Here is a 25,718-nt window from a genome sequence, read left to right on the forward strand (position 1 = left end):
GCACACATATACATTACGTGTATGCTACACGAATGTTGCACGTAAGTTACACGTCGGCTAAACATATATATAATGTTATACATATATGTACGAATGTGCATAAATATAAATAAATACGTGTAAATACATATGTGTATATACAGCACATATATATATATATATATATATATATATGCACGCTTCAAATTTTTTTTTTTTTTTTAAATATTTTGATACAAATTATGCGCATATTTAAGTGACGGCACATTGGGATGTTTTACTTCGGTGAATGTAACACATTCCGGTTTGACAGAATTCCCCTTGAACTTTAAAAATGCTCCTTTATTTTTCATAATATCACAATAATTGGGGGCACTGAAAACAGTGTATAACTGACCGTTTTGTTCAATGGAATATCCTTCATCTCTTACTTCATGTGATCGGATTATAAGAGTAAGATTATTTTTTTTTAAGAAATTTTCGGTAATATCCGTACCGAAAGAAAAGCCTATACCTCTTTTGGATGGTTTAAATCCTTTTTCTTCATTGGGATCTGACCATAACAAATCTGTCATAACTCCTTCATCTAATGGTTCAGTATTCCTATCAATTTTTTCAATATCTTCTAAAGTTGTATTAGTATTACTTGGAATACCTCCATGACATATAAAAATCGTTTTATTTAATACATATGCCAATGGAAGAAATTTAAATGAATCCGAAAATAATACATGCATTTTTTCATCATATTTTTCTTGTAATTCTCCTAAAAAACCGTAAAGCTTGTTCATATTATCAGTTTCATGATTACCTCTTGTTAAATGTACATTATTTGGAAATGTTAATTTGGCTAAATATAAAAATATTATAACTTCACATGAGAAACTACCTCTATCAACAAAATCACCATTAAATAAATAAGAATTATTTTCTGCTGGATAACCATTTATTTTCATTATATTTAATAAATCATAAAATTGTCCATGTATATCACCACATACAGTTAAAGTTTCTTCTGGTTGTAAATTTAAATAAACTAATGTAGGAAGTTCTTTTAACAATTTAATTATATCTAACACAATTGCACATACACATTTTTTATTTAATTTTTGTTTAGGTACACTTATATAGTCTACTACTTTTTTTAAAAAATCGATATTTAAATTATTTCGGTCATATATGGGGGCTTCTTCATTCTCTATTTTAAGTGTATCTAGAACTAATGTTTCGTAATATGGTATTTTTTGTTCTATTTCTATAGCTTTTTGAAACTGTTGCTCGAAAAGGAGCTTTTTACATTGTTTTTGTTTCATTTCAGAATTTTTATCTTTTGTTAATTTTAATACTTTTTGAAAACATTCAGACGCATTTTTTAAATCTGATAATAGTAAAAATGAACACCCTTTTCTATAATATGCTTTTGCATAAAATGGATTAATTTTTATTGCTTCATCTATATCTTGTATAGATAAACCATAGTTTTCTAATTTCATATGACAAAAGGATCTGTTTGTATAATATATATATAAATCCGTTTCGTTTATACTAATATAATCACTACTTTTTGATATAACACTATTTTTATAATATTCTATCAATGCATTTTTATCTTCTTTATTTACTTGTATTTCACTAGACAATGTATCAGTTGTTATTTTATTTAATTTTTCTATATAACTAGGATCTTCTTCCTCATAATATTTTTTTATTATATCAATGGCTCCAGTATAATACTTTTGAGAAATTACATAATTATTTTCTTTAAAATATTTATTTCCTAAATTTTTTAAAGCATCACATATTTTTAACAATTCAATGCTTATATTCTTTTTTGACAAATTACACCTTTGGACAGGTTGATTTTCCTCTTCGTTCTGGTATTCCTCATCTTCTTCTCTGTTCTTTTCCTCCATCATATCATCATGTAATGTACCCAAGTTTGATGAATTGTCATTGGTACTTAAAGATTCCGCATGCTTAAAATGTTCATTTCCTATGTTTTCACCCTCATGCGAGTAATTTTTTTGGTACTCACTTTGGCAGTCACTTCGGTAATCACTTCGGTAATCACTTCGGAAATCACTTTGGAAATCATTTCGGAAATCACTTTGGAAATCATTTCGGAAATCACTTCGGAAATCACTTTGGAAATCATTTCGGAAATCACTTCGGAAATCACTTTGGAAATCATTTCGGAAATCACTTCGGAAATCACTTCGGAAATCACTTTGATATCCATTTGGGCATCCATTTTGGTAATTCTTCTTCTTATTCTCATCGTCTATATTGTTCCTGCTAATATATTTCATTTTTTCTTCCGTGCGTGCGTTCTTTGTATGCGTTACTTCAACGTTCATCATAATTTCTTTACTTTTTGATAAATTGTTTTTATTACTATATTCTGCGGCTTTTTTATTTATACATGGTATGTTCCTGTTTTCTTCCATCGCGTATATTATTTCTTCTCCTCCTTCGCACGTATCTTTTTCTAAATTATTTTTATATTCCTTTAAATTTGTTTCTTCAATTTTAATACCATTGTTTATTTTTTCTGTTACGTATGCCATTTGTTTTTTTGTTTTTTTTTTTTTTTTTTAAGGTGAACAATAATATCACGCTTGCGGGTACGTACGTATATTAAATATGTACATGTATATATGTCAATATATATATGTATATAAGTATATACATATAGATTACATACATATATATATATTTTTTATGCATATGCAAGCATTACGTATATAATATATAAGTGTATCTTTTTACTGTTCTTACTTTGCTTCTCACTTTTTTGTCTTTTTGTTTTATTTATATATAAGTTTTAATGTTTTTTCTTTTTTTTTTTTTTTTTTTTTTTTTTATGTTGTATCATCAAAATGTTCCTATTTATTATAGTATACGATCAAATGTATTTTTAATTTGACTGATTAATATTTAAAGTCTTTTTAAGCTGGTAAAAAGTTGATGTCATACATTTTGCTTCTTTCTCGTGTAGTTTAATTAAATATTCATTAATATAAAGTAATCATATGTTGGTATAAGGCTACGTATATATGCATATTTAACTATGCGTACATATATATATGTATATATGATATATATATGATATATGCATATATATATATATATATACAATACATTTAATATTTAACATTTAATTCTTGCATGAACGTGGGGCAAAACAGGAAGGTAAAAGAATTTTAATTTTATAATATCAATGTAAATAATTTAAATTTAATAGCTTTAATAAATAATTCCTATTATTGGCAATTATTTTAATTGTTTTTTATTTTACTTTTCTTTTACAAATATAAAACATGTAAGGCAAAAAAAAAAAAAAAAAAAAAAAAAAAAAATATTTTCAATTTTGCTCAATGAGGTTTAAAAAAATGAATAGAGTAGGGCATGTATTATAAATTATTTTAGGATATTAAAAGGAAAAGTGGGAAAAAAAAGTAAAAGGAAAAATGGGAATAGGCAAAATACAAAATATGCGAAAAAAATAAAAAAAAAATGATGAATACGAATATAATGATAAAAATTATAAAATCATGGAGGGGGAAACTTGGCAGTAAAAGGTTACTGTTCCGAAGAAAGAAAAAATATACAAGTCCTACCCATAGAACGAGATGAATTTATGTTGTTATGTAAATAATATTTATTCATTTAATTGGGTGCCATCATTTTTTTATTTAGTTTTGTTTTGACTTATAATATTTGTCGTATATATAAGCAAAAAGTAATTTGTTAAATTTCATTTATGTTTTCTCTTTCCAGCAGTCTTATGCATGTAGAGCTAATTTGGATGTGAATATGTGCTTATACATATGTACATATATGCCGATATATACATTTGTATATGTGCAGGAAGATGCAATTTAATGATCGTACGCAACAGTCGTAAGGCTTATTTTTGTTTTTGTTTTTATTTTATTTTGTTTTTATTTTGTTTTTGTTTTTATTTTATTTTGTTTTTATTTTATTTTGTTTTTATTTTATTTTTTTATTTTTTAATTTTTTTCTCATTCAATGTAATAAAAAGGTTAGCTGTAGAACAAATGCTATCCCGTACATAAAAGAACTCGTTATATTTAGTACACAGGTGTATTCCTTTAACCGTATTTGAATGATTAGAAATAATATAAGTTAAACAATTGCGTAGTTGTTGTCATTTTAACTGTATGTTAAAATAAATGAAAAATAGTATGCACAAAAAGAATTGTAGTTTTTTAATTATGATATCATGCAAAATAGAAATATTCTTAGGCAATAACAGTGCGCACAATTTTTTTTTGAGCCATTTACAAAAATAAAATAAATAAATAAAATAATATATAAATGAAGGAGGAAAAAGTCCTTTACATAGAAGAAGATTTTTATGAATGGGTCATACGCTATATATACACGTACATAATATATACATACATATATACACATATATATATGCATGTATGTATAACGCCATATCAAAATTTAAGAACGTTTTCTTAGTCTAAACTTGCGCTGTGACAATATTATAAATTCGTTTTTCCTGAAAAAAATAATTATCGTATCAGTTGCTATATTCTAAAAAAATAGGCTAATTATTATGGAAAAAAAAAATTCAAGTATAATTCGCCATAAATCATGCTTAATATCGTATATGATTTGTCTGTACCGTTAACATGCGCTTACATACATACATGTACGTATATACATGTACATTTATAAATATGTACGTATAAACAGTTGTATTTATGTGTTTGGTTAAGTAGGTCAACTTTTTTTCTGTTTTGAGAAGGGGCAAAATGACAAGAAATGGAGAAATAGCTGTTCTTTATGTGATATTAACAATAGTTATGAAGAATAAATAATACGTAAGTAATGTATAAATAATACATATGTAATGTATAAATAATACATGCATAATACATAAATAATAAATGCGTAATGTATAAATAATACATATGTAATGTATAAATAATACATACGAACTGCATAAATAATACATACAAAATGCATAAATGATATATACAAAATGTATAAATGATATATACAAAATGCATAAATAATACATATGTAATGTATAAATAATACATACGAAATGCATAAATGATATATACAAAATGCATAAATAATACATATGTAATGTATAAATAATACATACGAAATGCATAAATGATATATACAAAATGCATAAATAATACATACGAAATGCATAAAACTTTTTAAATTTACTTTACTTGTGTGTCAAATGAAAAGTAAAAATTTAAGTTTCATGAAAGGTAAGAGGAATTTGTTATGCGCTGTGTTTCAAAAATTTTTTGATTTTTCATGTGAAGAATAATTCGCAAAAATGATGAGATATTTGTTAGGGATACAAAAAACAAATAAAAAGAAATAAATAATAAATGCGCAAAACAATGATAAAATTTCACACAGAATTCTTCTTTTCCCCTCATTATGCGCATATACATTTTTGTATATATATAAATACATATACATGCAAAAATTATATACCTGTCAGGAAAAATATGAATAAGAGATAATTTTTTTTATGGAAGTATTCTGTGAAATGAAATACAAGTATTAATTAAATTAAGGAAAGGAACATATGTTATAAAGAAGCATAAATCATTTTTGTCCTTATATAAAGGCAATATGTGAAGAATTAAATGAATTATTACTAGCTAAATAAGAATAGTTTAACATCAAATACAATCTGTTCCTCCGATGTATACAAAAAAATATTTTTGGGGTAATAAAAAATTTCCTGTTTGATTGATTTATTCGTTTTAATCATTTTTTTTATTTTAATTACTTAAATTTTTTTTATTTTATCTTTCACGTTTAATGAGAGTACGGTATGATCTCTAATGTAACATATATTTTTATCCGTCCAATGCAAACATATTTTTTTAATTTTTTTTTATATCATGTACGTATTATTATTAATGAGAGGGAATCCACTACAATTTATTTTTTCCAACGACTGTATCATTAGCTACGTTTTTGGAAAAATTTTGTCATAATCTTTTTGTCTGTAGTAAAAGTAAAGAAATTAAAAGTAAAGAAGTTAAAATTAATAAAAAAAAAGAATAAGATAATTTTTTATTTAAGCCATCTTAGCACAGTTGGTAATGCGTTTGATTCGTAATCAAAAGATCGTGGGTTCGACTCCCACAGGTGGCTTTGCTTCATTAAAAGCAAGGGTGTAAATTGAATTAAAATAATAAGATAGAATATAAGCCAACTATGAATATTATATTAGAATATTACTATTACTAATAAGTAAAATAATAAGTAATAGTAATAATAATATACAAATAATAATATATTGTAAATATTATATAGGGAATTTTAAAAAATTCAAAATAAGTTTACAGTGTAAAAATTAAAAACTTATATATTTAAATGAAGAAAACATAAGTGCCAAATTCATTAAGAGGGAAAATAATTCATGAAAATATATGGAAAATATAAAAATGTTAGCATATTAATATATATTAATTTTTTTAGTACGTATTAAAGCGATGAAAGAATAAACAAACACTACCACCACATCACATATAATAAATTGGCTGTTCCACTAAGGAACGGTAAGAATAATTTATTTATATTACAAATACAGTTTAGTGTTGTACATGCATAAATAAGTGGGAGATAATCAATTTAACTATAAAATACTTTTATATATACATATATAATATATGTGTACTTCTTATTCTGCCTTTTTGGTACAAAGAAAAGGCTGTTTCAAATTTTAATAAAAAGTAAACCAAATAGAGTAAAAACTGCTTTTTTTTTTTTTCTTTTCAAACAAAAATAGTCGAGAACAAACTTCTTCTTTATAGTAAAATATATAGAAGGGCACAGCAAAATGATTTTGAAAAAGTCCATTTTACTTGTTAATGAAGTGTGTTATTAAATCTTTATACAGTAAATTAAAACGGACAAAAAACTTATACTTGTAAAGAAGGGGAAAAAGTTCGATATATTTTTCCGTAAAGAAGGGGAAAAAGTTCGATATATTTTTCCGTAAAGAAGGGGAAAAAGTTCGATATATTTTTCCGTAAAGAAGGAGAATAAGTTTGATATATTTTTCCGTAAAAAAGGAGAATAAGTTTGATATATTTTTCCGTAAAAAAGGAGAATAAGTTTGATATATTTTTCCGTAAAAAAGGAGAATAAGTTTGATATATTTTTCCATAAAAAAGGAGAATATGTTCGATGCGTATTTTCCCCTCTAATAGCTAAAGAGACATAGCAGTACTTAAAAATTATCATCATATATATCTGCATAAGTGGTTGGGATGAAACTGGTCATATTTTTACTTTTTCAAAAAGGATAGTAAAAAAAAAAAAAATAAATGAAATATATTTGTAGACCTTAAAAAAAGGGTAACTAAAAATCATGGGGGATTAATACATACGTACGTACATGTATATATATGTTCATTTACGTGTAATACAAATATTTGGTTCATGTTTTTTGTCGTGAAGATAAGCAAAAAAAAAAAAAATAAAATAAAATAATAAAGTAAATGTCAGCGGCGTAAACTAAAAAATTGGAGTAATTCAAAAGGATACCATTTACAAAGTGTATTTTTTTTATTTTCTTTTTTGTAATTTTTGTCAAATTTTTAATAAATTAAAAAAAAAAAAAAAAAAAAAAAAAAAAAGAGCTAAATGAAATTTGATAGTATATAAAATTCTGAAGGTCCCGCACACCGCTTATGGGAATGAATATACTTATTTATGTACGCGTGCATATGCATTTGTATGCATGTGTATCTTCCTGTGTGTTTACCCCTTTCTCGCTTTCCTACGTTTGAGTCTAATACTTGTTCGTGTAGAGGAACTTCTCCAAATCCTTGTAAATGGGGGAGTCGGGTCCATAAGTCTTTATGATATTTTTTTTTGCCTTGTGAATGAGGCTAAGGCCTTCCGATTTCAAATCAAGAAATAAAGCTAGCTTACCTGTTAAGAAAATATAATAACCATAGATGGGCGAATATTTCCCATACGATATTTCAATAGATTTAACATACTGGTTAGCAATATTATAAGCTAATTTAAATTCTTGTAGTTGTATGGATATGTATAAGATTTTTGCTCTCATTTTTTGTAATGAATATCTTGCATGATGATAAAAATTGGTCAAATAATCAATTTTTGATTTTATTTTATTTAAAGACTGTAAAACACTTTTATTGTCATAGGAATATTTTTCATTAAATAACGTATCTAAATATATGGTCTCTTTAACAGTTTCCTTTTCTTTTTCTATTAAACTTTTTATAATATTTTCATGTACTTCTCCTTTACACAACATACATTTCCATGTATTTTCATTTGCTTTTTTTAAAATCGGATAGGTTTTAAAATTATTTTTATTAAGATAACAAGGTTTTCTTTCCAGTTCTGATATTAAAACGATTTCCATATAACTTAAAAACTTTTTACAATTTTCTGAACTTGTACATACAAATTCAGTATTAAATATATTGTGACATTCGGATGCAATATTAACTTTACATAATTTACATGAACATGTAAAAAAATATTGATCCATACATATTGATAATCTCGTATTTTTATCAAATGCTATGTCAATATAACTAATCGTTAATTCTTCTCCTGGATATACATCCATTAATGTTTTTATGTATAATTTTTGATTTTTAAAAATTGTTACACAATTACTTAAACAAGAATGATTAAAAAATGGAACAGGTTTTTTGTAAAAACCTAAAGCAGCTGGCTCTAACTCATTATCAATTATTTGTAATGTATTCTTTGATATTTTTACAAACTTTTCAATAATATTCTTAAGTATACTCTCATTATCTTCAAAATTATTGAATATTTTTTTTTTCCTACTCATTAATGCTACTGCAACTATATAAGCAGGGTATTTTAAATTTTCATATTTTTCTTTTGTTAATTCACTAATACTACCACAATAATCATAAAAATTAAAATGATTCAAATAACAGTTGATAACTAATCTCATAGTAATAGATGGACAATATTTATCAAAAATATTTGATTTAAATATTTCACATTCTTCTCTGTGTAATTTCCACGCTCGCTCTAAACATATTTCACTACAGTATACCACATATTTGCAGTTAGGACAATATATACATTTGTTAAACTTCTCAAAACAGTAGAAGCACATATTTATTATTTTATAATTATTCTTTTTGTTATCCGCGTCTATTATTCTCGGTGTCATATACTTTACGCACAGCGGAATAAATATTTCTGGATGCGATTCCACTATGCAATACCCTGCGCGCATTTGACTTAACGCAACTACGCATTTACCCCTATCTTCCTTGTACTCTATTTTGTACATAGTGATAACATGTGGGAGGCATGTGAAAGGATATATTCAGATAGACCCTTCAAAGGGAAGTTATTTCAATGGGGAAAATATATATATATATATGTATATCAGTGGGAATGTGTTCAAAAGAAAAATTTACTTTTGCATGTTTTCTCTTAATTTTAGCGGTATTCAGAGGGGACGAAACGAGCTCATGTATTGCGCTGGACTCTATGTTTGTCCCTTCCCCCCCCAATATGAAGATCCTCCTTATTGGAAGCTACTCCTTTTGGAAGCTACTCCTTTTGTAAGCTACTCCTTTTGGAAGCTATTCCTTTTGGAAGCTACTCCTTTTGGAAGCTATTCCTTTTGAAAGCTACTCCTTTTGGAAGCTACTCCTTTTGGAAGCTATTCCTTTTGGAAGCTACTCCTTTTGGAAGCTACTCCTTTTGGAAGCTACTCCTTTTGGAAGCTACTCCTTTTGGAAGCTATTCCTTTTGGAAGCTACTCCTTTTGGAAGCTACTCCTTTTGGAAGCTGCTCTTTTCGGAAGCTATGCCTTTTAGAAGCTGCTCTTTTCGGAAGCTATGCCTTTTAGAAGCTACTCCCATCCTATTCGCTTCTTCTTCGATTTCCCTCACTGCGACGCCTTAAAGAGCTACGCCTTTTTTTTAATACCTTAAAAATTTTTCTTCTCAAAAAAAAAAGTAAAAAATATTACATGAGAAATTGAGCTGAAAAGTTTCTAAATTTATACTCTCGGTATTTTGACAATAATACATTTCACATAACAATATTACATTTTTCAAAAAAAAAAAAAAAATTTAATTTTTCAAATAATTGAGCACAAAAAGATCAGAAATTATACCCAAATGTACCTTTTTTTTTCCATTAAAAAATGTTGTTTTGTTTTGGCATTAAAATGAATGCTAGCAAACTTGTTTCATTAAAAATGTTATCTGTGAGTATATGGATGGATATATATATATATATATATATATATTTTTTTTTTTTTTTTTTTTTTTTCTCACGTTAGAGTAATAAGCCATATGTGTTTATGATTACTCCATGTTAATATTTTTTCCTTCTAGTTTCACCTGGGTACCCTCATTATTGTCATTTTTCAATTCTAGCATAAAATTCCGGCGTCGTAAAAAAATTCTACTAAAGTGCTGCGGGTAAAAATATATATATACCATAAAGTAGAAACACATGCATATATATATATATATATATATATATATATATATAAACAAGTTATGTATATATGTATAAACATGTTATGTATATATGTATAAACATGTTATGTATATATGTATAAACATGTTATGTATATATGTATAAACATGTTATGTATATATGTATAAACAAGTTATGTATATATGTATAAACATGTTATGTATATATGTATAAACATGTTATGTATATATGTATAAACATGTTATGTATATATGTATAAAAATGCATATGTATTAATTTTATGTGCACTGTGATTTTATCTTTGCCTTACTAAGAAGACCTCCCAAAATCCATCATATAATAACTAAGGTGGTGAAGAACGGCTTAAAAAAAAAAAAAAAGCAGCTTCCATTTAAACACTATTTTTCCATAGAAATGAAGAGAGATAGTTGAATTTTTTAATCAAAAAGAGGGAAAATAATATATTCCAGTATCTCAGAAGTAGATCAAGGGTTAGGAATGGGGAACGTAGATATAATATATATATATATATACATTTATATTAACAATACACATGTAAAGCTGATGAGATAAAAAATTAATCATAATTCGGGGAAACTGCGAAAGATATAGCATTCTCGAAAGAAAAAAAAAAATAAGGGAATAGAAGCAATTTACGTGTAACTTTGTAACAGCTTTTTTTTTTTTTTTTTTTTTTTTTTGGAAGTAGAGTATGTTTCGTGTTCTGCTCAACTGTACTCCCTTATATTATTTTGTTGTGTTTTGTTTTACTTTGTCCTTTTTTTCCATTTTCCTTTCTTTTAATCTTTCAAAAAGTTATACCCTCAGTTAGTCAGAAGTGTAGGACGTTGGCTCTTTTAGGACATTACGAAAAATTATTGTTTAGTGTTGTTCCCGTATACATATGCATAAGTATGAGAATATATATACCCTTCATCATACGGCAAGTACATATGAACATGCGTTTGTGTGAGTCCGTACCATTTCCTATCATTGTAGTGCATATTGACCCCCGTTTGCGCTATAAATAATACATAAATACGCGAATATATACGTACATTCAAGGTAAGGATGACGGGGTAGGGGCAAAAATATGATTACTACGAAAAAAGAGGTTTGTTCGTTGTGGAACAAATTCCTCCACAGAAGCTACCTCACCCCATTCCATTGTTTAAACAGTAACCGAGTTGTGAAATGTGTAAGATATGACTCCTTTAGTAGTTCTACAACTAGCTTAAACAGAACTGTGGATATATATGAACAACATGTTTGCAGTATAGAAGAGCTAAAAAGATGTTTATTTATTGAAAGAGTAAGTGAATATATGTTTAAAAAAATAATTCATAAAGCAAAAATAGATAGTAAGAATGATAGCAATGTAACTATTGAGGATATGCTATTAGTACTAGTAGTGTTTAATAAAAATTATCCATATTTTAAGGATGAATACCCAGAAGAGTTTTATCATAATATATGTGTGAACATACTAAGTAGAATAAAATTAAAAATTCATTATTTATATACTAGCAAAATGGTAATATACACAATGAATATTCTAACCAATTTAAAATTAGTTGACAATATTATATTAGATTCATATATGAATAAGTGTTCATACTTTATATTAAATGAAGAATACGAAATTTATGACCTTGTTCATTTTATTTCGATATTCAGTAATATACATATTATGAAACAAGAATCCAAATTTAAAAAGTTAAAGCCTTTCAACTGGTCTTTAATAAAAACCATATGTGATAAGTTAACTTATAATTTTGACCATTTATTTATGCTGTACAAGGATAATACTTATTCGTACAAGTTGAGGAAAGAAATTAAGGAACGTATGAAAATGATTAGAAGTGATCTGAGTAATAAGGCGCTTAATAAACTTCGTAATGAAGCGAGTGAGGATAAAAACCACTGTACGCATGGGATCCCTTCCGTGGGATCTTCTGAACCTGGAAAGCAAAGCTTGTTCAACATTAGCAATGGCAATAGTAGCCGTTTTGGATGCTCATCAATGTTTGAGGATGAGTCTCCGCACACACTAAAGACGCTTCTGCTCATCAGCAAAAGCTTAAGAGATTTGAAATATGTTCATGTGAGTTTATTAAACGAAGTTATGAATAAACTAAAAAAGGATTTACTACATACGAACGAACCATATATTAATATAAGTAGCCATGTAACCAATAAAATATTTTATATCATGCAATGCTTTTTATTTTTGCAATTGGAGTATCATATGTTTTATAAAAGCATCTTAAATGTATTTCAGAATCATTTAAAAAGATTAAACAATTTAGTAGTTGTTTTTTTTTTATTAGCAAAAAATAAATTATTCCCTTCTAAAACTATTCATATATTTGATTCAATTTTTATAGAAAAGGTCAATAATGGACTTTATGATTCGACACAACTCATTACCCTTTTAGAGTCATATGCAATGCATAAATATAGAGAAACTACTCTAATTAATTGTATACTTTTTTATTTGATTCCGCAAAATGGGTCCTTGGAAAGGGGACAAGAAGAATTACATGTTCAGATTAGGAAGAACAACATGTGTGGTCACTTCTCCCATTGTAGGGATAGAGAAGCAGATGCAGATAGAGTTGTTGGTGGAGGAGAGTACCACAATACGACGCAAAATGCAGACTTGTATGATCATTATGAAAAAGGAGGTTCACCCAGAAAGGGAAATAATATGGACCCGTTAGACTGCATAATGGAGGATACTACTGAAATTAAGAGCGGCAAAAAAATATATAGTAGTGGAAATATCACTGATGGTGATACACACACATGTAGTATAAATGATAATTATAAGGACAGATTAAATGGAACAAGTGGAATCAGTGATATTGGCAGTATTGGTAGAATTGACGATATTGGTAGAATTGACGATATTGGTAGAATTGACGGTATTGGTAGAATTGACGGTATTGGTAGAATTGACGGTAATCAAGGAGCAGGGCTTACAAATCCCAGCAGTTCTGGTCATGCCCACAGCTGCAGTAAACAGTACGCTCCACTCGACCTGAGTGAGAGCATAAGAGTGCTCTATAGCCTGTTCAAATTAGACATTTATGAAGAAAAGCTAACAAGTCAAATATGCAATTCATTGAACGATCGAACTATACATGTTATAAGCTACAAGTTGTTAATTAAATTATTACTATGCTTATGTTACTTTTCAATTGATAATGTAAATATATATAATTTAATGCTTAAAAATTTAATAAAATATGATATAATCTTAGATAGCATATATTTAACACAATTACAAATATGCGAACTTGCACTTAGGACTCAACATGTACCTAATGTATACCATAAATTAGATATTGAATGTAAAGAATATATTAATTGTATAAGAAATAAAATTAAAGAAATAGAGTATCATATTAAATCAGACCTACAAGAGAATGTAAAACAGATCCTTTTGACTTTTAATTTATGTGCAGAAGAGGAAGTATCCATTGGACCTTATAATGTCGACTTTGTTGAAGAGGATAAAGCTGTTTTTTATTTTGCAAAAGATTATATCTCAACAACAATAGAAAAAAAAAAAAAAATAAATTGTAGCAGTAGTACACCTGGTTATACATATGACACAAACTGCTTCTCGCAAAATTTGAAAAGTGAAGGAAACCCACAAAAAGGTAGTACTCCATTGAATCAAACGGGTAGTACTACATTGGGACAAACACGCGAAAGTTACATATCACAGAATGGTGAGCAACTTAGGATGGATAGAGAAAGTAGTAGTACTCCCCCCAAAGGGGTACACAATCGACAACAAATTGAAGAGAACAAAATAATCATAGAAGTAGATGGTGAACACCATTTTTATAAAAACACAAAATCGTACACATCTTTTTCAAAATTAAAACATAAGCTGCTAAATGATTTGGGCTATACTGTCATTAATATACCATATTTTGTTTGGGCTTTATTAAAAACAGATTTACACAAAAAAGCTTATATTAAAAAATTATTATCAGATAAGACTAATTTTCATTTAAGACAAATTCTATCACTTAATCAAAGTAATGAACCATTAAGTAAAAGTCAAGTTTCTCAAATAAACCAAACTGTACAACAGTCCAAGAGTAAAACAAACTTTTTGATAGACATTGCGAAATATAGAAAAAAAAATAAGCTGAAATTTTTAAAAAAGAAAATCAAAAATGTGTAACTTGGAAAAGGGGAAGGAAGACAATGTGGATGACAATAATTACGCAATTTTCTCTTTTGAACGTAGCCATTATTGTTTTTCTTTTTATTTTATGTCCCTTAGATATTATTATTTGGATTTTGTTCTTTTTCTTTCTAGCCACACTTCCTTAGTGGCAATGCTAATATAAGGTGGATGAACCTAATATGTTTCACAAGGGAAAAAAAAAAAAAAAAAAAAAAAAAAAAAAAAAAGGGTTTTCTTTAAAAAAAATTATTATCTGTTTTTCTACATTGCGTACATGTCCACAGTTGTGCTACACTATTGAAATATAAAAATATAAAAAATATAAATATGTGGAAAATAAAAAAATATTGCAAAATTGATGGCGAAATTGTTCCGATTTCCCAACATTATATGTTACAATTCGGGTGAAAAAATATGCACAAATTTTGATGGCATTGTGCAATGTTTGATGTGTGAATGCATACTGTGTAAGATGAAATTTTTTTTTTTTTTTTTTTTTGCCTCTCAGTGTGTACTGGTTTTTCGAGTTCAAAAAAAATATCAACGCAATTGTTACTCATATACGTACGGATGTGCGTGTTGATAAAAAAATTTACAAGGCTTCCTCCAACCCCGTTGGACTATGCTCCATGTGGCATAACACGCACACGTAAGGAATTAAATATATACATATATGTACGCATATATATATATATATATATATATGTATAAAAGTATGTACATATATATGGAAAGTACAGTGTAGCCAAAATGCTGCTCAAAGTAGTTCGTTGGCACGATGAGCATATCTATACAGAAAAAAGCACACACATGAATGTACACAGATACATGCACACGTACATATATACAGGCATACATGATTGCGATGATCGGTAAGCGTACATTGTCGACGCTTGTATCATGTGCCAGTAACTTCCTTAAAGAGTTTAATAGAATTTTATGCTTCTGTTTTATGCAGCTTATTCATACACTGACTGTCGTGAATTCACTAAAGTGTAAACATAATTGAATGCAGGGAGAAGTTGTTAGAAGAGATGATGGATGGTATAACGTAGGATATAACACCACATATGCAAGCGTATTCAACCACATATATAATTCCACATATGGTGGTAGATGGATCAAAAGTTGTCGATGTCCTCCTGGAAGTCCAAGTCGTCCTCATCAATTTTATCGTCTGTTTGATAATTCTTAAACGTGTTATACCCATAGGTGTTTTTGTTGGAAGCAACCCCATCTGCAATGGTACCAGCATAGTTGGGATGAATACGTAAGATGACGTTTTCATTATCGTGTTCATTTGTTTCTGATAATAATTTCATATCTTGATTAATTAATCTTTGAATAATTTTTTTTAATTTGTAGACCCATTCATCTACTTGTTCAGTAGATTCTGCTTTTGCGTAAACTTGTAAATATGACTCGATAAGTTGGTCTTGCGTGATACATTCATTATTATTATTAAATTCATATTCTTTAATTATTTCAAAAATGATAGCTGATATGTATTGGTATTCACTTGCTTTTATGGTAGTAACTTTTCTGCTTTGTTCCACATTATCTTCATTAGTATTACTACTACGCGCAGTGTTATTAATACCATTCCTATTACTATTTATGCTAGTATTCATATGATTATTATCAACTTGTTGTTCATCCCATTTGTTATTCCTATTGCCCATGAGTGACTTGTTCACCTTATAAAATTCCTCCTCAAGATTTATTTCCTTTTCATTTGATATCTTTTTCATAGAAGCCTTAAAAATAGCACAAGCAATTTCTACATGTTTTATATCAACAAAATGAGAAAACTTTAACTTAGCTACAGCTTCACTTAACCGAATAAGAGACTCTAGTTGACGTACTGTCATCCGCATAGATCGTTGTGCACCAGGAGAATACTCGATATTTCTAAAAGATACATAATAATGTATTAATTTATATTTTGCTTCATCAGTTAACAATGGTTTGACTCGTTTACTAAGCTCTAAATATATTTCCAATTTAATATTGTCTAATTTTCCTGCAGTTGCTTTTAAATGTTTTTCCGCTTCTTCACCACAGTGCATGGAAACTAAATGATTAGCTATGTTTGTGTCCTTGTCAATATCAATACTATCCAACATGGTGTAAAATAAATCAAAACGAGACAATAAGGGAGCTGGTATATTCACATTCTGAGCAAATGTTTTTAACGAATCATATCTACCATATTTTGGATTACATGCAGCAAGAACAGATGCTCTTGCGTTTAACGTAGCTTGTATACCTGCTTTTGTTATAGAAATGGTTTGTTGTTCCATGGCTTCATGAATTGCTACTCTATCTTTTTCATCCATTTTGTCAAATTCGTCTATACAGCAAATACCTTGATCAGCATACATCAATGCACCTGCTTCTAAGACTGTATCACCTTGATCTGGATCTCTGTGTACTGCTGCAGTTAAACCAGCAGCTGTTGAACCTTTCCCTGATGTAAATATTGCTCTAGGTGCAAAACTTTCTACATATTTTAATATTTCACTCTTCGCTGTACCTGGATCACCAACAATACACATATTTATATCTCCTCTTAATTTACAGTTAGATGTTATTTTTTGAACACCTCCCGTCATCATTAATAATGCACCTTTTTTTATTTCAATATTTCCCCAAATTTTTGGAGCAATACATTCTGCTAATATATCAATAGTATTTGGATGCATCGCTATATCTCTTAACCATTTCAAGTCATCACAATTTAAGATTTCTTCACAATTTATATCTATTTGTGTTTGTTCATCAAACGAGTTATTATCCTTTTTCGAATTATTTAATTTTTCAATTTGACATCCATATATACATAATTTATGATTTAAGTCTTGAACACCTACTCCTTTAATACCTGTTAACCCTTGAGATACTAATGAATTTTCATTTTTCCTTAACATCTGTCTAGCTACACTTCTAGGTATATCACCTGGTTTCATTAATGTTGGTATATCAGGTACAACAATTAAACATCCCGTAACGATTATACGATCTCCTGCATGAACAGAATCAACTATATCATTCCTTAGAATGACATCCATATTTCTAGGCATAGAACCTGGTGGACTTTCTTGAGCTATTTCTTGTAATCTTATTTTTTGCCAATCCACAAAGTAAGATTGTTCTAAAACTAAAGACCAATCATACATATTACTACAGCTAGCTGAAGGGCATTTACTTGGTTGAGTATATCGGAATTGTTGTTTAACTCCATTAATTATATTACCACATTCATTACATTTAAAAGAAGCTAAAGTTAATTCTGGTCTAACATCTGATGTCCTTGTAACTTGACCTCTAACACTAATCATTTCACCTAACATTTCACATCTTAAACTTCTTAACGAATGAATTGGATTCTTTTTATTATAAAAACGTAAACAAAGTTTACCCACTTCTCTAGTCTTAATTGGATTAATGCTTTCTGCTAATAATTGTACTTTTTGTTCAAATATATCTAAGATTCTTAAAAAATGTCTTTTTATATACATATATAATTGGCTTCCTATATCAAAGTTATTTTTATTAGTTGGCTCCCACATTAACACATGTTTCATATCAACAACTAATACCTTATTTCTTGAATACGAATTTTGCAAAATTGAAAATAAAAGTAATACATAATGAGCATCTTTTGCTATTTCCAGTGAACTTGGAAAATCAAAATTTAGGTTGTCCTTCCACACACTATCATTATCGTCATCATCATCACCATCATTATCATCATTTTCGTTATCATTATTATTATCATCATCGTTATGCTCATGCTCATCCGCCTTGTTCTCTATCCTAGTATTATCGCTGGTCATTCCACCTCTACGAACGGGACGTCTTTTTTTACTCTTTTTTTCAGTAAATGTTTTTAAAAATTTTTCGAAAACTTTTGCCATATTTTCATCTTGAACATATGATGGTTCCTCCTCCTCATCCTCATCATCCTCTTCCTCTTCTTCACCCACTAAATCGTTAATACTTAAATTAGAGCTCTCATCATATTTCCTTTTTTTTTGATATGTTGACGTTTCATTATTTCCAAAAGCACTGTGGGCATCAAGTCCAGACATTTCACTCTCGTTAAACATAACAGACATTTTTATGAAAACTGCTACAATACGGTAATAAGTTTGTTCCTCTCACACACTTGTACTTTCGTACCTTTACTCGGAAGGGGAGTACTATTTGCTTTATGTGTGTATATGATATCGTTGTGAGTCTTTGCGTGTGTTTGTGCGTCTTACGTGTCCGTTATAATGATTTCCTAAAATAAATTGTACACAGTGCCGTACAGGTAAATTAGCGGCAAAATAGGTATAATGTGGCTATGAATAACAACACGATTTAACGAAGCGCATTCGAATAATACATGCATATACTACCATACATACATATACACATAAACACACATTTATAACAGCTGCATAATTTCGACATACAAATACAGCACTTTTGAGTATTTATTTATTTTAAAATAAAGGAAAACAGTATATGCATAACTCTTTTTTGTCAAAATTGTCAGATTCAAAATACAGTGTAGCGTGTGCTACCACTGGCTAGGGTCTTTCGAGGATAAATATAGGCAGTACACGCGCGATGAGCATATATATATATATATATGTATATATATATATATATATATGTGTGTATCTACGGGAAGTACTATATTTACAAGCACATATGCATAAAGCGGATTTCTGGGTTTTATATGTCCTATTTTACACAATGCGTTTTGTTCAACCTTTTTTTTTTTTTTTTTTTTTTCCTAAAAAAAAAATTTTCTTCAAAAACTTCTGCTACGATATAATTTTTTTACGTATACTTTTTACTTTCTTTCCACCGTTTCGAATTTATTCTGAAATGCTGTTCCAACTTCACCAATATTTTTTGGTTTATTCTTGGAGTATTTTATTTATGATTATCTGCAAATTACTTTTGCAAAAAATTGGGAAGGTACAGCGGCTGGTTAAAAATTAGGTACACACATATGCACATACATGAATAAATGCATACATGCGTATGTTCGCATATACGTGTACACGTGTGTATGTTCATTAGCTCTTTTTTTTTTTTTCCTGCTTGTTCAACTAATGGAGCACATAAAAAATACATACACACCTTCTTACGCGGCAAGACGTTTGAATGCTTCTTTTATTTGCTTGAATATCGGTAAGGTTGAGAAATATTTTCTGCTCGTAATTTTTTCCCCATTTGGTTAATTTAAATTGACAGAAAAAAAAAAAAAAAAAAGGGGAAAGCGATACGAAACGAAATGCGGTAAAATGAAGAGAAGTAAAAATTATGAAAATAAAAATTATGAAAATAAAAATTATGAAAATAAAAATTATGAAAATAAAAATTATGGAAGTAAAAATTATGGATGTAAAAATTATGGAAGTAAAAAATGAATGAGATGATAATGGGCATACCAGTAATACATATATACGTGAATGAAATACGCAATTCTTGAACAGTGTTTAAAAGTTTATTTCAGGGGTGAAAAAAGATGAAGTTAACAAAGCAAAAGAAGTAAATTCAATAGAGCCCTATACGAATAGGACAATGAGGAATATTTGTTCGAGTACATACAATTCGAAAACGAGCAAGAGGCAAAAAAAAACAAAACAAAACAAAACAAAAATAAATAAATAAATAAATAAATAAATATATAAATAAATAAATAGGATAAGATGGAAAAATAAAATACGATGTAACATTATATAACACGATAAAATAAAATGTGATAAAATAGAAAGACAAAAAAAAAAAAAGATTATACAAATAAATTTGCACTTGTGTATATGTGCGTGTGCATAGAAGAGAGATAAAACTGGGCAAGGGCGACACACTTTTTTTTTTTTTTTTTTTTTCTGTTTTCTTTTTTCACCTTGCCTGTACATAAATTCCAAAATGAAATATCATTATTTTTTTTAAACAAATAAAGTATCACTAAATGGAGAAGAATATGAGAAATAATAAAATGTATATAATAAAAAGAAAAAAAAAGGGCTTAAAATCTAAGCGTAAAAAGAACAAAAAACAATTTTCCTAAAAATGAAGGAAATTTTTCAAATAGTCAAGACATACAAGGTGCTACAGTGTAATGTGTGTAGAAATGGGGTACCAATTTTTTTGGATATAAAACAAAACAACAAAATTTTTTAATTTATGATTACGTTCGTCCACTTTGACATATACGTCTTGGGTTTGTTTTTGTTTTTGTTTTTGTTTGGTCATATATATTTATGTACTTTTGTATTCGTAAATATGTGTGTATATTCATCTATAACATGTATTCACGTATATATAAATATATATATATATGCTATTATTGTGGGTATTTACAAATGCATTCAAATAAAATATATATCTGTTTAATACAAAATTCATTTCTTACATTTCTTTTTACTTGGACTCAAGTAGCAGGAAAGCTCAAAAATTGGAAACACAGTTTCCTTGCCATTTACCACTCTTCACCATTATATTTTCGTACACATTTTTTATATGTAATGGTAAAAGTTAACGGGTTATCCTTTTTCCATAAACCTTCGACTGGCAAAATTTGATACAATTTTATTTTCATCCCTTTTGTTTATTACCCCCATTGAATAACATCAGTGCGCTGCACTAAAAGAAGCTTTTCCTTCTCCAGTCACAAATCCCTCCGTGAATATCATAATGTTGGTAATTATTTTCCTTTTGATTTTTATTTTTATTTTTATTTTTATTTTTATTTTTTTTTTTTTTTGGAGCTATTCCTTTCATTCGTTTGTCAATTTCTTTCTTGAAATGGTCTAAATTTATAGTTTTGTTTTTTATATCATTAAGAATTTGCTCTTTGTTATCAAATTTGTCATCATACAAATAATCGATGTAATTGTTTTTTGTTTCTTCATAAATATTTTCCGTATTTTTATATGCCAATAAAAATTTCTTTTTTTGTTTTTTTATTTCTATTATTTTTTGATTTATTTTTGATAACGAAATGTTTTCTCTCACAAGAATATCTTTTTCTTTATCATCAAAAAAACCCACGGGTATATTTTTATGTTGCTCGTTTTTTGTTCTATTCTCATCGTCCTGTTGTTCCCTTGTTCTATCTGCAACAATGCTTTGGGTGTAATCGTTTCCATGTTGTCCTTTCTTTAACTTTAATAACTCGTAAATTTCCTCAACATTAAAGTTGGAACTATTTTCTTCATGTTTGTCGGGTTTGTTATGCCCGCCATACATGCTATTATATCCACTATATCCTCCATACTCTACATGATCTCTATGCCCTCCGTACTCCATACCACTGTCGTTAATTTTTTTTTTTTTTCGAAACTCATTTAATTCGTCTAGTACTTCCACATCCTCATCCTCCTTTTGCTCATTCATCTCATCATACATATCGCCTAAAATATATTTTTTCTTTTCTATTAGCATTTTATGCAAATATTCCAGTTCTTCATAATATGCTGTGTCTATCGGTTTATAGTGCGTTACATCATCTAAGTTGTTGTTAAACAGTTTCATTATGCTATCGTTGTTTTGTGTGTCATCCTTGCCTCTGTTCCTTCTACCCCATGTTCTCAACTCCTCATCATCATTGTTATCACTACGTCCGCCAGCACTGCTATCACTACGTCCGCCAGCACTGCTATTACTACGTCCGCCAGTACTGCTATCATTACGCCCACCGTCATTGTGGTCAGTACTTCCTTCATCATTGTTTTCCTTATTATCTTTTTCTTTCCCCTTCGATCTATTTATCCCATTTTTACGTTTTTTTCTTTTCCTTTTTAATTTCCTAAAAAAATCTTCATTTCCTCCTCCCAAATCTAAATTATCAGATGTCTGTTCAATTATTTCATACATTTCAACTATTTCCATATTATGTTCATTTTTTTCTTCTAAAATATTCTCGTTGGTACCCCATTTATTGTTTCCTTTCTCATGATCCATAGGATTATTACCATAAGTATTATGATATGATGCCGATTCATCTTCAGGTAAACACATTTGTATGCTTCTATCAAAATGGGCATCATTACCAAAATTTACAATATTGTTTTCTTTTACTACTCCACCTTTATTATCTTTTTTTATCTCTTCTAAATTTACCTTTTGGTTATTCATTTCGTTGTTGTTAATATCATTTTTAATAATTAGTTGATCGAAAAAGTCTGCAGGTAAATCTTTATTATGAAATTTTTTGTAACACCCTTCTTCCTCATCATTATTGGTACTATCAAAAACATCAATATTTTCTCCCTTGTTATTATTACTATATTGCATAAAGGCGTCGTTCAAATTCTTATTCTTATTTAGTCTATTCATTGGTGCTGTGGGTTCACTGATGCGCACTCTTTTAAGGATTCCCGTTCCTTTATTATTTTTACTATTACTGTTATCATTACTGTTATCATTACTGTTATCATTACTGTTATCATTGCTGTTATCATTACTGTTATCATTACTGTTATCATTGCTGTTATCATTACTGTTATCATTGCTGTTATCATTACTGTTATCATTACTGTTATCATTGCTGTTATCATTGCTGTTATCATTACTGTTATCATTACAATTATCATTACAATTATCATTACTATTATTATTACTATTACTATTATTACTATAATTATTATTATTATCATCCTTATTGCAATTCCTCTTCAACCGACTTGTGCCAATACTGCTACGGCTGCTATTTCTGCTGCTGTTTCTGCTGCTGCTACCGTTTCCACTTCTTTTACTACTACCAATTCCACTTCTCTTACTGCTACGCTCATTACCTGTTACCGTAATGCCCTTTATTTTTTCTTCTACCACCTTGCAGTTGTCATCGTTCAGTCTGCGTTCATAATTTTTTTGAATATTCAAAAGGAGGCTTTTATGCGTACTATCCTTGGAATGATTTCTTTCGCTATCCTTTCTGTAGTCCTTTCCACAATCCCTTCCGCTATCCTTTCCGGGAAATGTTTTATTAATTTTTAAATTAAGGTTAGTTGCTCTATGTTCATTTTGCTTTTCACTCTCTTTCTTTTTATTTTTTTCTTCTCTCAATAATCTTCTCCTTTCTTTTTCTTTTTTTATTAGTTCCTTAATATTTTCCTCCATCTTGTCATCACTTTATCACAGCATAACAGAAAAAAAAAAAAAAAAAAAAAAATTTCGAAATTACCAAAAGTTTTATACCAAATCGGGAGAAAGGGTGAGGAGGGGAAAGGAAAGAACGAAAACATAAAAACAATACAAAAAAAAAAGTGGAAGTTAAATGTACATTAGTTCGAATTAGTAGGAAATTAAATAAATAAATGAACGAATAAACGAGCCAACAAACGAGTGAATAAACGAGGGAATACACTAGAGAATAAACAAGCGCATAAAAGAGCGAATAATTGCGGAAGCATTTCAGTACATACACGTTATTCGTAAATCATGTCGAAAAAAATGCATAAACAAGCGTAACGATAAGGATAATAGTAACAATATAGTAATAATAATGGAAGTAATAATAGGAATAACAGTAGTGGCGGTATAACGAATAAACGACATTATACACTGTCATTTCAAACCTGTAGTTACACGTTAATATAATTGAATAAGACCCTATTTTACATTTCCAATTTTATATTAGTCCAAAATATGGTATGTACATAGAGAAATGCTATTTTTATATTTATATTTATTTTTATTATGCAAAAAAAAAAAAAAAAAAAAAAAAAAAAAATATTTCTATTTCATATGTATACAATGTACAATTTTTCCCATACTACTACCGCTAACATTTTTTTTTCTTTTTTAGTAACTCCTCTTAAAAAATAATTATGTGTAATTTCCATTCCTGAAGGGAAATAATTTAAGCACACTACTCTGAAGGCATAACTTTTTGCACCTTTAAAAAGGGCATACTGAGCATGCACGTTAGGCTAAATTTTTTTTTTTTTTTTTTTTTTTTTTTGTCCCATATGTACTATGAACGTACGTATGTACATATATTTTCATTTTCATTTTATTTTTTCATTGTTTACTTGAAATTTTTTTTTTCCTTTTTTATTATGATAATTTCCCCATTTTTTCCATTGTTTGTTGCTTTTTAGTAATTCGTTTGTTCTTCGTACTTCTTCGTAATTCCTTCGTCGTATGTCCACCGTCCTTCTTCCATCTTCATTTATTCTTCTCTCATGCATTCTTTCACTCATACTTTCATTCATACTTTCATTCATACTTTCACTCATACTTTCATTCATACTTTCATTCATACTTTCACTCATACTTTCATTCATACTTTCATTCATACTTTCATTCATACTTTCTTTTATTCATACGTTCTTTCATTCTTTTCTTTTCTGTTTTTCCTTTTTTTTTTTTTGTAAACATATCTTTCCACATATGACATTTCATTTTCAAAACCAACTGTTTGACTTTCATTATTTTTATTTTCTTTTACCCATTTGTATATTTTTATCAAAATTGTAGTGTATTTCGAAAAATTTGTAAAACTGAAAAAATAGTACATGAGCAACAGAAATAGGGATTAATTAATATTACACAAATTGCACACGGGACAATGCATTTCGTTATGCGTTAATTGGACAGGCGGTTAAGGCTTGTCATAAAAGTTAATATATGTACAACTATACAAGCAAGTTCGCTTATATGAGCAAATGTACAAACTTGTACACGCGCATACACATAATTTCATTCGTGCAAACATACATACCTAAACGTATATAAACGTAACACGTGTATATGTGCTTTGTTTGAACTCTTCTTTTTTTTTTTTTTAAAGCCCACTTTGGCTTTTTCCTCGTTATATATATATATGTACATATATATATATATGTGCACCCGGTCGAATTTTTTGTTTCATTACCAACTCTTTAGCAACTGTATAAGTAGAGAAAGTTAATTCCCCAATAACGTAAGAGCTTATCATTTTTAGCCGTTTTAGCCGTTTTAGCCGTTTTAGCCATTTTAGACGTTTTAGCCATTTTAGCCG

General features: G+C 28.3%; 7 protein-coding genes across 7 annotated transcripts; 2 read left to right on the forward strand and 5 right to left on the reverse strand.

Annotated features, from left to right (window-relative positions):
* Window positions 1-200: 200 nt before the first annotated feature.
* Window positions 201-2,546, reverse strand: MKS88_003638 (serine/threonine protein phosphatase 5; the record flags this gene model as incomplete). The annotated part of the gene is made up of 1 exon (XM_067216747.1): window positions 201-2,546. The coding sequence occupies one exon, from the start codon at window positions 2,544-2,546 to the stop codon at window positions 201-203; it is 2,346 nt and encodes a 781-aa protein (XP_067072450.1).
* A 5,252-nt stretch (window positions 2,547-7,798) lies between these two features.
* MKS88_003639 (histone-lysine N-methyltransferase) lies at window positions 7,799-9,325 on the reverse strand (the record flags this gene model as incomplete). The annotated part of the gene is made up of 1 exon (XM_067216748.1): window positions 7,799-9,325. The coding sequence occupies one exon, from the start codon at window positions 9,323-9,325 to the stop codon at window positions 7,799-7,801; it is 1,527 nt and encodes a 508-aa protein (XP_067072451.1).
* A 136-nt stretch (window positions 9,326-9,461) lies between these two features.
* MKS88_003640 (uncharacterized protein) lies at window positions 9,462-9,892 on the forward strand (the record flags this gene model as incomplete). Its single annotated transcript, XM_067216749.1, has 2 exons — window positions 9,462-9,511; window positions 9,559-9,892. 2 exons carry the CDS (start codon window positions 9,462-9,464, stop codon window positions 9,890-9,892), a joined length of 384 nt encoding a protein of 127 aa, XP_067072452.1.
* Window positions 9,893-11,587: 1,695 nt separating this feature from the next.
* Window positions 11,588-14,698, forward strand: MKS88_003641 (RAP protein; the record flags this gene model as incomplete). Its single annotated transcript, XM_067216750.1, has 1 exon — window positions 11,588-14,698. One exon carries the CDS (start codon window positions 11,588-11,590, stop codon window positions 14,696-14,698), a length of 3,111 nt encoding a protein of 1,036 aa, XP_067072453.1.
* A 1,127-nt stretch (window positions 14,699-15,825) lies between these two features.
* MKS88_003642 (DNA replication licensing factor MCM6) lies at window positions 15,826-18,825 on the reverse strand (the record flags this gene model as incomplete). Its single annotated transcript, XM_067216751.1, has 1 exon — window positions 15,826-18,825. One exon carries the CDS (start codon window positions 18,823-18,825, stop codon window positions 15,826-15,828), a length of 3,000 nt encoding a protein of 999 aa, XP_067072454.1.
* A 2,530-nt stretch (window positions 18,826-21,355) lies between these two features.
* MKS88_003643 (uncharacterized protein) lies at window positions 21,356-23,833 on the reverse strand (the record flags this gene model as incomplete). Its single annotated transcript, XM_067216752.1, has 1 exon — window positions 21,356-23,833. The coding sequence occupies one exon, from the start codon at window positions 23,831-23,833 to the stop codon at window positions 21,356-21,358; it is 2,478 nt and encodes an 825-aa protein (XP_067072455.1).
* An 890-nt stretch (window positions 23,834-24,723) lies between these two features.
* MKS88_003644 (uncharacterized protein) lies at window positions 24,724-25,026 on the reverse strand (the record flags this gene model as incomplete). Its single annotated transcript, XM_067216753.1, has 1 exon — window positions 24,724-25,026. The coding sequence occupies one exon, from the start codon at window positions 25,024-25,026 to the stop codon at window positions 24,724-24,726; it is 303 nt and encodes a 100-aa protein (XP_067072456.1).
* Between the last annotated feature and the right edge of the window lie 692 nt (window positions 25,027-25,718).

Source organism: Plasmodium brasilianum, chromosome 11 (assembly GCF_023973825.1).
Source record: "Plasmodium brasilianum strain Bolivian I chromosome 11, whole genome shotgun sequence".
Classification (NCBI taxonomy): Eukaryota; Apicomplexa; class Aconoidasida; order Haemosporida; family Plasmodiidae; genus Plasmodium; species Plasmodium brasilianum.